Source organism: Panthera leo, chromosome D1 (genome assembly GCF_018350215.1).
Source record: "Panthera leo isolate Ple1 chromosome D1, P.leo_Ple1_pat1.1, whole genome shotgun sequence".
NCBI classification, from domain to species: Eukaryota; Metazoa; Chordata; class Mammalia; order Carnivora; family Felidae; genus Panthera; species Panthera leo.
This window is the reverse complement of record NC_056688.1, coordinates 107,642,239-107,654,458: the sequence shown is the minus strand read 5'-3', so window position 1 is coordinate 107,654,458 and position 12,220 is coordinate 107,642,239. Positions and strand designations below refer to the sequence as shown.

Below are 12,220 nucleotides of genomic sequence, written 5' to 3'. Positions count from 1 at the left end.
CCCAAGGGCCTGCCACGTAAGCAGATGCGGGCCATGAAGGTTCCTTGTTATGTCCTCAACTGGAGAGAACACAGAGGATTTGAGCTTTGAAATATCTGGATTTCACCCTAACTTTCATCTCTAGGCCATCTGTGGGACAGATGGTGGGTGGCCTTTTGGGGACCCATTGCCTTGTTCATTTTTACCACATCTTTCCTCTTCCCCTTTGGACCACTTGGCCTTGGTACCCATAGGACAAGGATTTGCCGAGCAAGTTGGGGGCAGGAGGTAGGGAGGTGTGCAGGCAGTAAGGGCCTCAGACTTGGGGAACTTAAGAAGCTCAGCTTCTGACCACCGTCACAGCCCCCAGAGCGGGTGGTGGGTGTCAGTGCTGCAGGGGGGACGTGGGAAGGGAAACACGCTTTGGCCAACATTCCATGGTCCATACCATGTCCCCTAGCACCTCTGAAAAGGTCACAGGAGGAAGGTGCCAGTCCAGGACCCCATGAGCGGCCCTGGGGTTCTCAGACTGGTCTGGTCTGTGTACCCAGACCCAGCACGGGCCACTCCTTCGGCTAGGAGGTGTGTCCTCTGTGCAGTAAGCTCATGGCTCTGTGTGCTCAGAAGTGATCCGGCAGGGAAAGTCTCTGGCCCTCTATCTGCAGGGCAGGCCGATGCCTCTTTCTTACTTGAACTGTCTTAGGTGCATGGGGAAGAAGCTTGGGTTCCTTGATATTAGACAGGAGGCGGTGTTCTTGGCCAGGAACATGTTCTCTGGCGGACCCTCAGGACCTTCGCCCTTAGGCTCTACCCTCTCCTTCCCACTGGCATACTTTTCTGTCTGTGCCTCATAAGTACTTAGAAATCAGAGAACCAGGTGGCCCTCAGGATGCCACTGGCTCTCACCTTTCACTGCCTCTCATCCCTGGCCGTGCTGGGTCCCACGTGCAGAGATGCTATCTCTACTATGCCCCGTGACAAGCCGTGACCAAGTGCTTGGTGCAGGCGCCTCTGTCCGCAATGCTCAGCGATGCGTGTGCAGGGAGGAGTGTGGCCGCTGTGTGATCTGCACCCAGCCATTCAGTCTCAGGCTCTGATGGGAAGAGCACTGGGCCTGGGGCCAGGAGATCTGGGTTTCGGGCCCAGTCTCTTTGACCGCTGGGTAAGTCATTTCTCTCTTCTGAGTCTGTTTCTTTCTGTAGAATGAGGCTAAGGATCCTCGCTCTGCTTACCTTCTGTGGCGGTTTTCAGGCTCCCATGGAACAATGGGAGTGAAGACATCGTAAAGATGCGAGCCACACGTGTAGAGACTCACCCAGCCCTTCTCGAAAGAAAATCTAATGGGAGTAGAGACCTAAGCTTAGAACCAGGCCTGGGGGCTTGCTTCCACACTGCATGACCCGGTCCGGCCCCTGCTTCCCCATCCTGCTGGCTACCAGGGCCTGTGGGGCCTCGCAGGCAGGGAACCACACCAAGGCTCTGATCCCAGGGTTGGACTCGCTCCCGGGGAGCAGAGAGAAGCCTCACAAAGCTTGGTCTCTCGCGGCAAAGTCTCATCCTGTAGGGAGGGAGGGAAGGCAGACATACGCAGGCATCTGTGCAACCTGTCAGAGGCTCAGCGAAATGCCTTGGACGTGGGGCTGGGTCCTAAAGAGGAAACCAAGGCTGCCGGTGACCACTTGGTGGGACAGCTGGGAGGAGGCACTCAGTGCCAGCTTCGGGAGGCAGGGTGTTTGCCGGGCCAGAAAAGGCTGACAAGGAGCTGCTGCCTCCTTCCAGGCCGAGGATGCTAGAGAAACTGGATTGTGTCTCCTGTCCTGTCCCTAGGCCTCCACCACGCCTGCAGACCCCAAGCAAGTACCCTAAGGTCTGCTGGCCCTGAGCAGGGTGGTTTGATTTCTGTTCCCAGGGAATGTTAGAGTCCCCGGGATTCTTCACCCTGTTCCAGTGTGACCTGTGTTCCCGGTCCTTTTGCCCTTGGTATGGCCTCTTGGGCCATTGCCCCACCTAGCCTGTCCCTTGTCGCCCTCGCCTCCCTGGAGTTGCCCTCCACCAGCTGTGCTCCTGCAGCCCCAGCTGTCAGTGAGGCTAACGTGAAGGCTGTATTGTAACTGAAGAATCTCCAAGCTGGAGGAACCCTTAAAAGTTATCTCCTCCAGCCAGCTCCACCCCCGCCCCATATGTGAATTACCTGTTAGTTCCTCCATCACTGCTCAGATGCCATTCATGTCAGGAGCTCCCCACCTCTTCTGGCCATTCTAATCACTGGGTCATTCTTCCTTAGCGTCAACTTCTGAAATTCCCTCTTGTGGACCTAGTTCTGCCCTCTCAAGGCCATACAGAGTAAGCCTAACTCTTGTTCGTGTAAGCCGGGCTGAATAGACATTACGTTCCAAGGTCCGTCAATCCCTGAGGCCACGGAAGGGTGTTTTGTTCCCACCCGGGGCTCTCAGTAGTTCACAGGCACCTTCCATAGGCTGGGAAGCCGGGGAGATTGCTCTGAACAAGAACTGCATTCTGTCACTCTGTGATGTCACTTCTGAGATGAGCCTCTGGCCCATGGGCTCCTGAGGCTCCTTGCATGGGAGACTTGGACCCACCGTCTCCAAACTGTGGAGCCTGGGTGGGGCAGGGGATCAGGTGGGGGTATGGGATGGGAAGCCTGGCTTCTTCACCCTGGGTTCCTTCACATGCAGGTGACCTCTTCCCACCTGTTTGTTTCCCTACACACTCACACCCCCATCCTGGTCTCTATGTTCAGCCAGGACTTTGGTGAGTCTGCGCAGACCTGTCACTTCTGTTCATTTCCTGCACGGGTCACTAGCTAATGCCGCCTGAGCTGGGCTCTGGGCGGGTGTGTGCACGAAGGTGGGTGCTTCTCATCGCTCCCACTTTCTGCTTGCCTCCGGGGTGGTGCCGGCCCCCTCCTGGGGTGCCCATCCTCACGGGGTGTCGGCTCTCCTCCAACCCCACTGCAGTGGGGCTTCTGAGGGTGGAGTCACTGCAGGGGGTGGGGACTTGGAGCTGACACCTCTTCTCTGGACAGATGGACCCCCCATTCCTGGCGCCCACCCCTGCTAGGGAAGGGAAGAACTGAGCTTTTCCCAATAGGGGATCGGCCTGTCCTTCCAGCCCCTTTTTTTCTTTTTTGGACCCTTCATTGGTGAAGACTCTGCTGGCCCAAAGAGAGCCCCCGTGACCTGACTCCAGGCCTGGCACCCTCCCACCCTCCCCCCTGACATTCCCCTCCCCATCCCCCATCTAGCTTCTGCTTCCCTCTGCTCCCCCTTCCTTCCTCTTTTCTCTCTGCACCCTCTTGACCTCCTTCCTCTCACTGTCCCTTCTGACTTCCCCCTTGAACCTGCTCTGTCGCCTTCCCCTGCTGCTGCTTCCCTCCTTTGGTGCCAGGCTGTGGCTCAGGGTCCCGGCTGCTCCCCCCACTCTTCTGCTGCGGTTGACGACGCGTGTGGAGCTCAGCCGTACTGCCCGAGGGGCCCATGCCCCCAGAGCCACAGGGGAGCCTGTTTACCTCCACTGCAGGAACCTTCAGGGGCCCAAGGGATGCCAGATGCCCCCAGCCACCTTTGTGTCCCGGGCCTAGGGGTGCAGGCAGAGCCTGTTCTGGGAGGAGCCATAGGATGCCAGGATATTCCCAGAAAGACAAGGGGCCGGCCCACTGAACGCCTCTTTCTTGCTCTGGGCTCACAAGGCGAAAAGATGAAACTCAGAGAAAAGAGATTTGCCCACAGCCACACAATGAAATTGGGACCCAGCTCCTCTGCCTCCAGGTGCAGGACGTTCTGCAGCCCCAGCTCATCTGGGTCTGGTGGCATGGTGCAGGTGTCCCAAGGGCCCTAGGCCCCAATTTCATAGGACCCTAGTGCTCCGTTCCCCTTGCGAGGCTGGCCAACTGACATGTTGTGGGTCGTGTGTCCCATCAGAGGGATGGCCCAAGGTCCGGGGCCCTGGGCTACAGTTCTGTATAGACAGTGTGCTTTCTGACCATGTGGGGCCGCCTGACCCTGGGGTCATAGGACAGCCATGCGGAGGCTGGGGCAGACTTTGCCTGTGGTGCCTGCTCGCCTCTGACTTGCTGGGTGTCCTCTGAAATCATACTTTGGGGGCCTCACGAGCCCCATCTGTGAGGCCTTGGCCCCTCCCTGAGAAAACAGATGGATTCTGGTTCCTCTTCAGGGTGAAAGATTGCCCTGTTCCCCAGTGGCAGCCTGGCATCCTCCATCAGGAAGGGTAGAAGGAAGGTTCCTGTAGGGGGTGGTGCTGGCCCCCTGGGACTTTGGGAGATGTGTGGCCACGGGTAGGGAGCCCTGGGGCAGACCCCTCCATTTGGCTCAGAGCCCAGGGGGGCATGGGGAGTGATGTGTCACAACTTGGGCTCTGAGCAGGGAGTCGTCCCAGAGCAGGGGATGCGGGGAATCTGGCCCTCCCCACCCATCTCCCTCCGAGAGATGTGGAGATGTGGGGTTGGTCAAGCCCTCAGCCCCACAAAGATCCCCTGTACGACTGGGATTCCCAAGGTGCCATCTCCCTCAGACGTGAGAGGCCCCGGGCCCCTCTAAGACGGGAGGCGGCAAGCCCTCTTCCCATCACCTGATTGCCCTGCCTCCCAGTTCTGGGGAGGGTTGGAGCCCTCTTGGGGGCAGGAGGGACAGGGGTCCGACCGAGGAAGGGGAGAGGGCACCTGGGCACGCGTGGTCCCCGGAAAGTGGTCCTGGGGGGGAACCCCCGCCCGCAGACACCCCTCCCTGTGAAGGATGTAAAAAAAAAGAAAACAAAAAACTTGTTCTGCCTTTTTGTCTCCCCTCCCCCTCTGCCCGCCCCACGGCCCCCCCAGACTGCCTGCGCGTCGGCTGCGCACCCAGTAAGTGGCTTCCCTCTTCTTCTGCCGAGCCCCCAGGGGCCTGGGATGCTGGACACTGGGATCTGGGGAGGGAGAGTGGGGGGGAGGAGAGCCTTCCTCACTGGTTTGTGTGGGGGTGGTGGGAGGGGAGCAGGCATGAGGGCGGGTGGGGGTGGTGTGGCTGTGGAGGGCAGAACGGGCCAAGCCAAGGTGAACCAAGAGGCGTTGGTGGAGGGCCCTGGGTCAGCATGCTCACTGAGAAAAGGAAGGCCAGGGAGCCTTGTCATCTCAAGTCCCTGGGAGGGTGGGGCAAAGACTTGGGTGCACCTATGGCAGGAGGACCCCCCTCCCTGTGGCCGGAAGAAGCCGGAGAAGAGCCGGGATATTCCACTGCATCGCCAGAGGCGGCCACAAGGGGGCGGGCGAGGCACGCAGGAAAGAAGAGGAGGGTGGGGAGCAGGGTCAGGGGTTCGAGGTTCAACGTTCAGCCCTCCACAGCTCCTGTGTTGGGGGGGGGGGGCGCTGAGTTCCCGTCACGCCGGGGCGCATTCAGAAGGGACAGTGAATCTCTCAGCTGGGGGTGAGGAGGAGAGCAGGTGTGGGCATCTCCGAGCATCCCAGGGTGCTGGGCTCAGTGCGGTCTCCGAGAGAGTGTTTCTGCATGGCGTGCCCTGGTGTCGTGCGAGAGAGCACAGGAACCCGGCAGACACCGGCAGAGGGGGCCGTGTGCGCCCAGCGTGTCCGACCTCTGTGTGTTCGGTACCTGTGGGCGCGTGCGTGTTGAGCCCCGGCCCCGCTGGCGGGAGCCCTGGGAGTGCCGCAAAGTCGAGCATCCTTCTAAAGAAGAAGAGGTTTTGGTTTAGACCTGGAATCAGAGAATCCCTGCCTCGCATAAAGGGTCATAATTCCTAAGACGCGTTCCCCTCTCTGGCCAGGTCGGTTGTGCTGTGTGTGTGGTCGCATGTCCGGGTGCGTGGAGGTAACCAGAGGCGTACAGAAAGGTCACACCGGGTCCCTCTGTAGGCGGCGGGGGGTGGAGAGCTGTGTGTCTGCGTGAGGGTTTCACCGCCAGCAGCGAAGCCACGGGCGCGCCCTCACACGTGCGGCACGGGGGTGGTCTGGGAGTTTGAAAAGGACAGGCCTCTGCCTCGATGCTGAGAATTTCACTGCTGGCTACACACGCTGGCGCTGACGCTCCTGAGAAGACTCGGGAAGAAAACGCTGGTTGTAGGTACGGGCGGCTGTGTGCAGGGCCTCAGGGCACGACTCCAGAGGCACCGTTGGCATCCAATTCTGTTCCAGGGACGGCCTTGGGAGTTGCGCAAAGAGGCAGTGGGTGTTGTCTGGATTTCTGACTGGGTGTGGAAAGACTGGGTGAGCGTGTGTCCCCGCGTGCGGGGGGCGGGGGTGCGTGTGGCACAGCTGGCCACGTGCCTTAGGCCGTAGGTGTGCAGCTGTGCGTGTGGGGGGGGAGACCGTGCGCCTGGGCTGGGACCGGGAGCCACGGGCGAGCGAGCCGGAACGCCGCGCTCACTCCCCCCTTGGTGCCGCAGGTAAAGGCCCCGAGACGCTCTTTGCGGGACACAAGCTCAATGACAACGAGTGGCACACGGTGAGGGTGGTGCGGCGTGGCAAGAGCCTGCAGCTGTCTGTGGACAACGTCACCGTGGAGGGTGAGCGCGCTGAGCCCAGCGGGGTGGATACGCCTCTGGGGACCTGTGGACGGCCCTGTTCTTCTCGGTGACAACCGCCTGGCTTCCCTTCCTCGGGCAGCATTCTGGCAAAGCCCCCGCTGCTGTTTCTCCCCAAGGGGTGGCATGTCACGGGGGGCCCGGACGCCGTTGTCCCCGGTGCCCGTCAGCCCTGGGCCGGCGAGGCGTGCGGCCGCCGGCACCCCCACCGTGGGTGTCTGCCGATGTCTCTCCGGTGTGGCCCTCGTGTGGAGGGGAGGCTCCTGGCACCCTGGGGCCCAACCCCAGAACCCGCCCCCCCCCCCCCCCCCCAGCCTGCCTCCCTCATCTCTGTCTCCGGTCCCGAGCAGGACAGATGGCGGGAGCCCACACGCGGCTAGAGTTCCACAACATTGAGACGGGCATCATGACGGAGCGGCGTTTCATCTCCGTGGTGCCCTCCAACTTCATCGGGCACCTGAGCGGGCTGGTGTTCAACGGCCAGCCCTACATGGACCAGTGCAAGGACGGCGACATCACCTACTGCGAGCTCAACGCCCGCTTCGGCCTGCGGGCCATCGTGGCCGATCCTGTCACCTTCAAGAGTCGCAGCAGCTACCTGGCGCTCGCCACGCTCCAAGCCTACGCTTCCATGCACCTCTTCTTCCAGTTCAAGACCACGGCCCCCGACGGGCTCCTCCTGTTCAACTCGGGCAACGGCAATGACTTCATTGTCATCGAGCTGGTCAAGGGGTGAGCTGCCGCGCCCTGCGCCGCCGGCGAGGGAGGGGTCCCCTTCCCCTGCTGACGGAGATACGGCCCCCGCCACTGGCTGAGATATCCAGTCCCCTCAGACCACAGCTCGAGGTTCAGGTCCCCAGCCCCCCGCCAAGATGGAAGAGTGGCACCCCCTTTTCCAACCCGGTGACTCCCCGGTTCCTTCCTTGCCAGTGTCCTTGCCGTTCACTGTCCTGGCTCAGGCGGGTCCTTTCTGCAGGCGGGAGGCAGGGCCCTGTCCCTATGGCCTCTCTTGCCTGAGGGGACCCCACCCTAGAGCAGCTGTGCCCTGCCCCCAGGAGCCCCTGCTGTCCCCACAAACCTCTCCCCCAACCAGCTCCTCGTCTGAGCCTGTCACGGGAGCCGGCTCCTCTGTGGCCCTCTGTCCCCACGTTGTCCCCATGATGGGACTTCACACCAGAGTCCTCTTGTACTGGGCTGGGTCCCTCCACCGTGGGCTCTCCCTCTCTATCCCCTCCTCCTGCGGCACGCAGGACCCCTGCAAGCCATAGCTCCTCCTTACCCTGCCCTCCCAGTATTGCCTCCGCCTTGACCCAGTGTCTCCTCCCTACCGCGGGGCAGGTACATCCACTACGTGTTTGACCTGGGGAATGGCCCGTCCTTGATGAAGGGGAACTCAGACAAGCCAGTCAATGACAACCAGTGGCACAACGTGGTGGTGTCCAGGGACCCAGGCAACGTGCACACGCTCAAGATCGACTCCCGCACGGTCACGCAGCACTCCAATGGTGCCCGAAACCTCGATCTCAAAGGTGGGGCCTGGGGCCTGTGGAGAAGGCCTGGCCCTGACCCAGATGCCCCCTTGGCCCCAGCAAGACCCTCCCTCCCCCACACCGGCTGGCGTGCTCTGTCACTCACGTGATTCTCCCTCTCCTCTCCTGGCCACGGTTTCCAACTCCTTCCTCTTCTTTTCTGTGTCCAGCCTGACGTTTTCCTGTCAAAGTTCTGTTCAGCTCTCCCGTGAGGCTGCCCTCAACACTGAAAGCCCGGCCATGGGATGTGCCTCACGGGGAGCTTGGTGGCCTCACTCTAGAGCTAGGGGTGGGCAGTCCAGGGCTTCTGAAGACCTCTTGGTTGCCCAAGATTGAGAGGCCTGCCTTGGTTGAGGGCTGGAAAGAGAATGGGGAGCATAGTGTCCTGGCAGATAGCTCCCCCCGAGTGGGTGGGAGGGGACGGTTGATAAGGGGAGGGGGGGTTAGCCGCTGCGGGGTCCCTGCATGTGGCCTGTCCTATACACTGGGCATCTACTAGGCTCTGTCTGGGCACTCTTCTGGACCCAGGCTTCCCTGGGAGGCTCGGTGTCACATCAGGGTCACACATTCCCCAGGGGCCCTTAGGTAGCTATTGAAGTGGTCATTGGCTGCCCCCGGAAGGGGTGCTGGAGAGAACAGGGAAGAAGGAGGAACCTAGAGTCAAGGTGTTGGGACAAGAGCAAAGATGAGGCCTGCAGCTTCTCCAGAACTCTCTGGGGCAACACGAGCGACCTTCTTCATCTGCCCCAAGCAGCCCTCAGCCCCATGGAGACCCCTGCGTGGTCCGTGTGACTCACATCGTCTGGGGTCTGGGAGGGTCCTCAGAGACCAGTGAAGTCACCCCCCGCCTTGAGAAGGAGGAAATGGGAGAAAACGGGAGGCTAGGAGGCTTGCCTGAGGTCCCCAAGTGAGCTGGAGGCAGAGTGGGATCTTCTGCCGGGTCAGGTGCCGGCCAGATCTTTTGGCTTAGTGCTGCCAATTCTCCCAGCTTCCAGAAGGGGGCAGCATGTCACAGATTATCCGAAGCGCTGGCGGACCCAAGGGTGGTCTGGGTTAGTCTTGTGTTGCATCGAGCCAGTGGCCAAGACCCCGTCTCGCTGAAAAGCTTGCGCCCTGGGCCGGCCAAGTCTTCCGGGGAGTTGGGCGCGATACGGCCAGGGCAGTGATGCGTGGGATCGGATGCCCCCGAGGAGAAGTTCCTGGAGTCACCCAGTCACGGCCCAGCCCTAACTGTTGGGGAAAGGGAGCTGGGTTAGAGCACTCAGGAGAGAGAGGCCTGAGGGAGCTCAGGGAATAGGGGGAGGGGAGAGGGTGGGGGCGGCGCAGACAGGCCCTCACGTCTCTGAAAGGCCCTGATTACAGGCCGGAACTGGAAATCAGCTGTGTGGGAGAGAGCATGGAGCCCGGTCTCCCAGCTGCTCCCCATCCCCCAAGCACCCCACCCTGGGCATCTGGGCTTCTCGGGGAGGGGAGCAGACAGATGGCAGAGTGGAGAAGGAAGAAGGAAGGGGGGGGGGTCGTGGGATCTCTATACGGAAGCCCGAGTCTGGGACGACCTGACGAGCAGATGCTGGTATCCTGGAAGGGGGATGGGGACCGGGATTCAGGCTTTGACCCCTCTCCCTTTACAGGGGAGTTGTACATTGGCGGTCTGAGCAAGAACATGTTCAGCAACCTGCCCAAGCTGGTGGCCTCCCGGGATGGCTTTCAGGGCTGCCTGGCCTCGGTGGACCTCAACGGACGCCTCCCAGACCTCATCGCCGACGCCCTGCACCGCATCGGGCAGGTGGAGAGGGGCTGTGACGGTGAGTGGCGGGTGCAGGAGTTGGGGGTGACTCTGCGGGCCGCAGGAGGGCCGGCCGCAGGGCTTCGCTGGGGCAGCACAGTGGCCTTGCTTCTCGGGCCTCGCGGGAGCCTGTCCCCACAGCCCTGGGGCAGGGGTGCTGGGGGTGAAGGGTCACTCACTTTTCCCGTTGCCTCTCACCCTGGCCTCTTATCGCAGTTCAAAGCCAAGCCCAGCCGACCCTGAGCACCCCTCCCCACCCGTGGCCACCCCCCGCGCCCTTGTCGGTTTTTGGCCCTTTGGTCCTGGCAGGACTGAGAGTGGGGCCTCTCACCGGACTCTGAAGCTTCCGCGCCTCCTGGGGAGGGAGGGGGCTTGGCTGAGTGGGGGGTGTTGCTTCCTCCCGCCTCTTCCAGGCCCCAGCACCACCTGCACCGAAGAGTCCTGTGCCAACCAGGGTGTCTGCTTGCAGCAGTGGGATGGCTTCACCTGTGACTGCACCATGACTTCCTACGGAGGCCCTGTCTGCAATGACCGTGAGTTCCCGGGGGGATCTGGCCCCTTCCCAGCCATAGGGACTGCGGGGAGGGTCTCTGAGAGCCGTGCTGCTTGCTTCCTTCTTATCCCCTCTTGTCCCTAGAGCACGGGGGGGGGGGGGGGGCGGGGGAGTGGGGGGAGGGGAGCTGCTGGCTGCTGTCGACCCTCAACCCTCGACCCCTTGGAGTCTTTCCTTTGGGGCCTGGGCGGGATTGCTGCTGCCTGAGCCCCTGGGGCAATCTGCTGATAAGACGGCCTCCTCCCTTTGCTCGGAGCTGGCTGGACGCTGCCCCCTTCACCTGTACCCAAAGATGTCAGCCTCTGTTGCTCTCCCTGTGAGGTTTTGGTGATGGTCTTAACAGGTTTGATGTACCTGCTATAGCTCAGGACAGGGGGCAGGCGTCGACCTGCACCCCCTTTCCTCCGGTGCCCTCGGGAGAGTGCAGCGGAAGTCTCGAATTTCCTGCCCAGAGTCGGCCCGCTCCCAAGGGGGCAGGCTCAGGAGATTCCCAGGAGGCCAGGCCGCTGGACAGCTGGCTTCCCTAGACAGCAGTCATGCTGTTCCCGACTCCCCCCGCCCCCCGCCAAGAATCTCAGCTGTAGGTGGTCCCCTTGGAGCCACAAGGACACTCCTTAGCGTCCTTGCCTCGTTCTTCTCCCTGTCTGGGCATCTGTCTGCCAACTTGCATATTGTCTGAGGCCCCTCCCTAGAGAGGGCACTGTCAGCGGCAGTTTCTGGTACCGGGGCTTGGTGGCCAGCAGCGGGTTAGGGCTTGGCAGAGGGAGGGCAGCTGGGGCAGGAAGTGGAGAGAGGGAGACTCCTATCTGAGGGGGGCTGCGGAGTTTCTCTCGGACGACTGGCCTGCGGGCAGCAGCGAGGAAGAGGGCAGCCTTCTCAGGCATCACCTGAATGGTCTTCCTTCGGGGTAGCCCTGTGGAGAGACCAGGGGTGTGGCCAGTCAGCTGCCTGGGAAAAGACACACACACACACACACACATACACACACACTCACACACACACACACACACACACACACACACACACACCACTCAGGACTGGGCTTTTTCATTTTACAAACATGGGGACCGAGGCCTGGAGGGGTCAGTGGATTTCTGGGGGTAGTTAATAGTAGATGTGGGCTGAGAACTGGGGTCGGTGCCTTTGCTTCCCTGCCACGTCTTGGAGCCGTAGTCATCCGGGCACGAGTCCTGAGTCTCTTACGGGATCCACCTACAAGTTCCAGGGACTGGGCTCTCGGGCAGATCTTGGTTCTTCCTCCTCTGTGGGAAGCATGTCCTGCCCTCTTCCTCAGCACTGTTGGGGGGCTCTGAGGCCTGGCCCAGGCTTGAGGATCTCCGCTTCCTGTTCCCATCCTGTCTTCAGGGTTTTCCTCGTCTGACCTGCTCCTCTCTGTTCCTCCCAAAGCCCCCAGACGATGTCCCCCAGGGCTCAGGGACACTGGAGCCCTGGCTCCCCGGGGAAGAAAGACAGGGCGGGGCCTCTTTCTATCCAGCTCACTCACTGTGCACAGATCTGGAGACGGTGGTAACTTCGATGCTTAACAGTAATAATCCCCACTGGTTGTTTAGCGTTTGGCAGTTCACAAAGCTCTTTTAATTTATTCCTCAGTGAAGGCAGTGGGCTGGAGACCGGCCGTCCTGTTTAACTGATGGGGAAACCGAGGCCACTTGCATGCCCTAAATTCTCGGGTGCTGGGGGGATAGAGTGCGGCTGGAACCTGGGAGCTCCTGACTCCATGACCTCCTGCTGTTCATTTAGTCCCGGGTGGTGGTGCTGAAAGTGGGCATTTCTTTTTTTTTTTTTTTTTAATTTTTTTAATGT

The 12,220-nt window shown here is 61.1% G+C and overlaps 1 protein-coding gene across 1 annotated transcript in view; it reads left to right on the top strand.

Annotated features, from left to right (window-relative positions):
- NRXN2 (neurexin 2) overlaps window positions 1–12,220 on the top strand; it is a 79,973-nt gene that overhangs the window by 28,280 nt on the left and 39,473 nt on the right. The window contains exons 9-13 of the mRNA XM_042905340.1: window positions 6,391–6,510; window positions 6,879–7,260; window positions 7,867–8,057; window positions 9,689–9,862; window positions 10,257–10,376. Of these exons, the coding sequence (XP_042761274.1) occupies window positions 6,391–6,510; window positions 6,879–7,260; window positions 7,867–8,057; window positions 9,689–9,862; window positions 10,257–10,376 (987 nt within the window). The remainder of the gene's footprint in view (window positions 1–6,390; window positions 6,511–6,878; window positions 7,261–7,866; window positions 8,058–9,688; window positions 9,863–10,256; window positions 10,377–12,220) is intronic.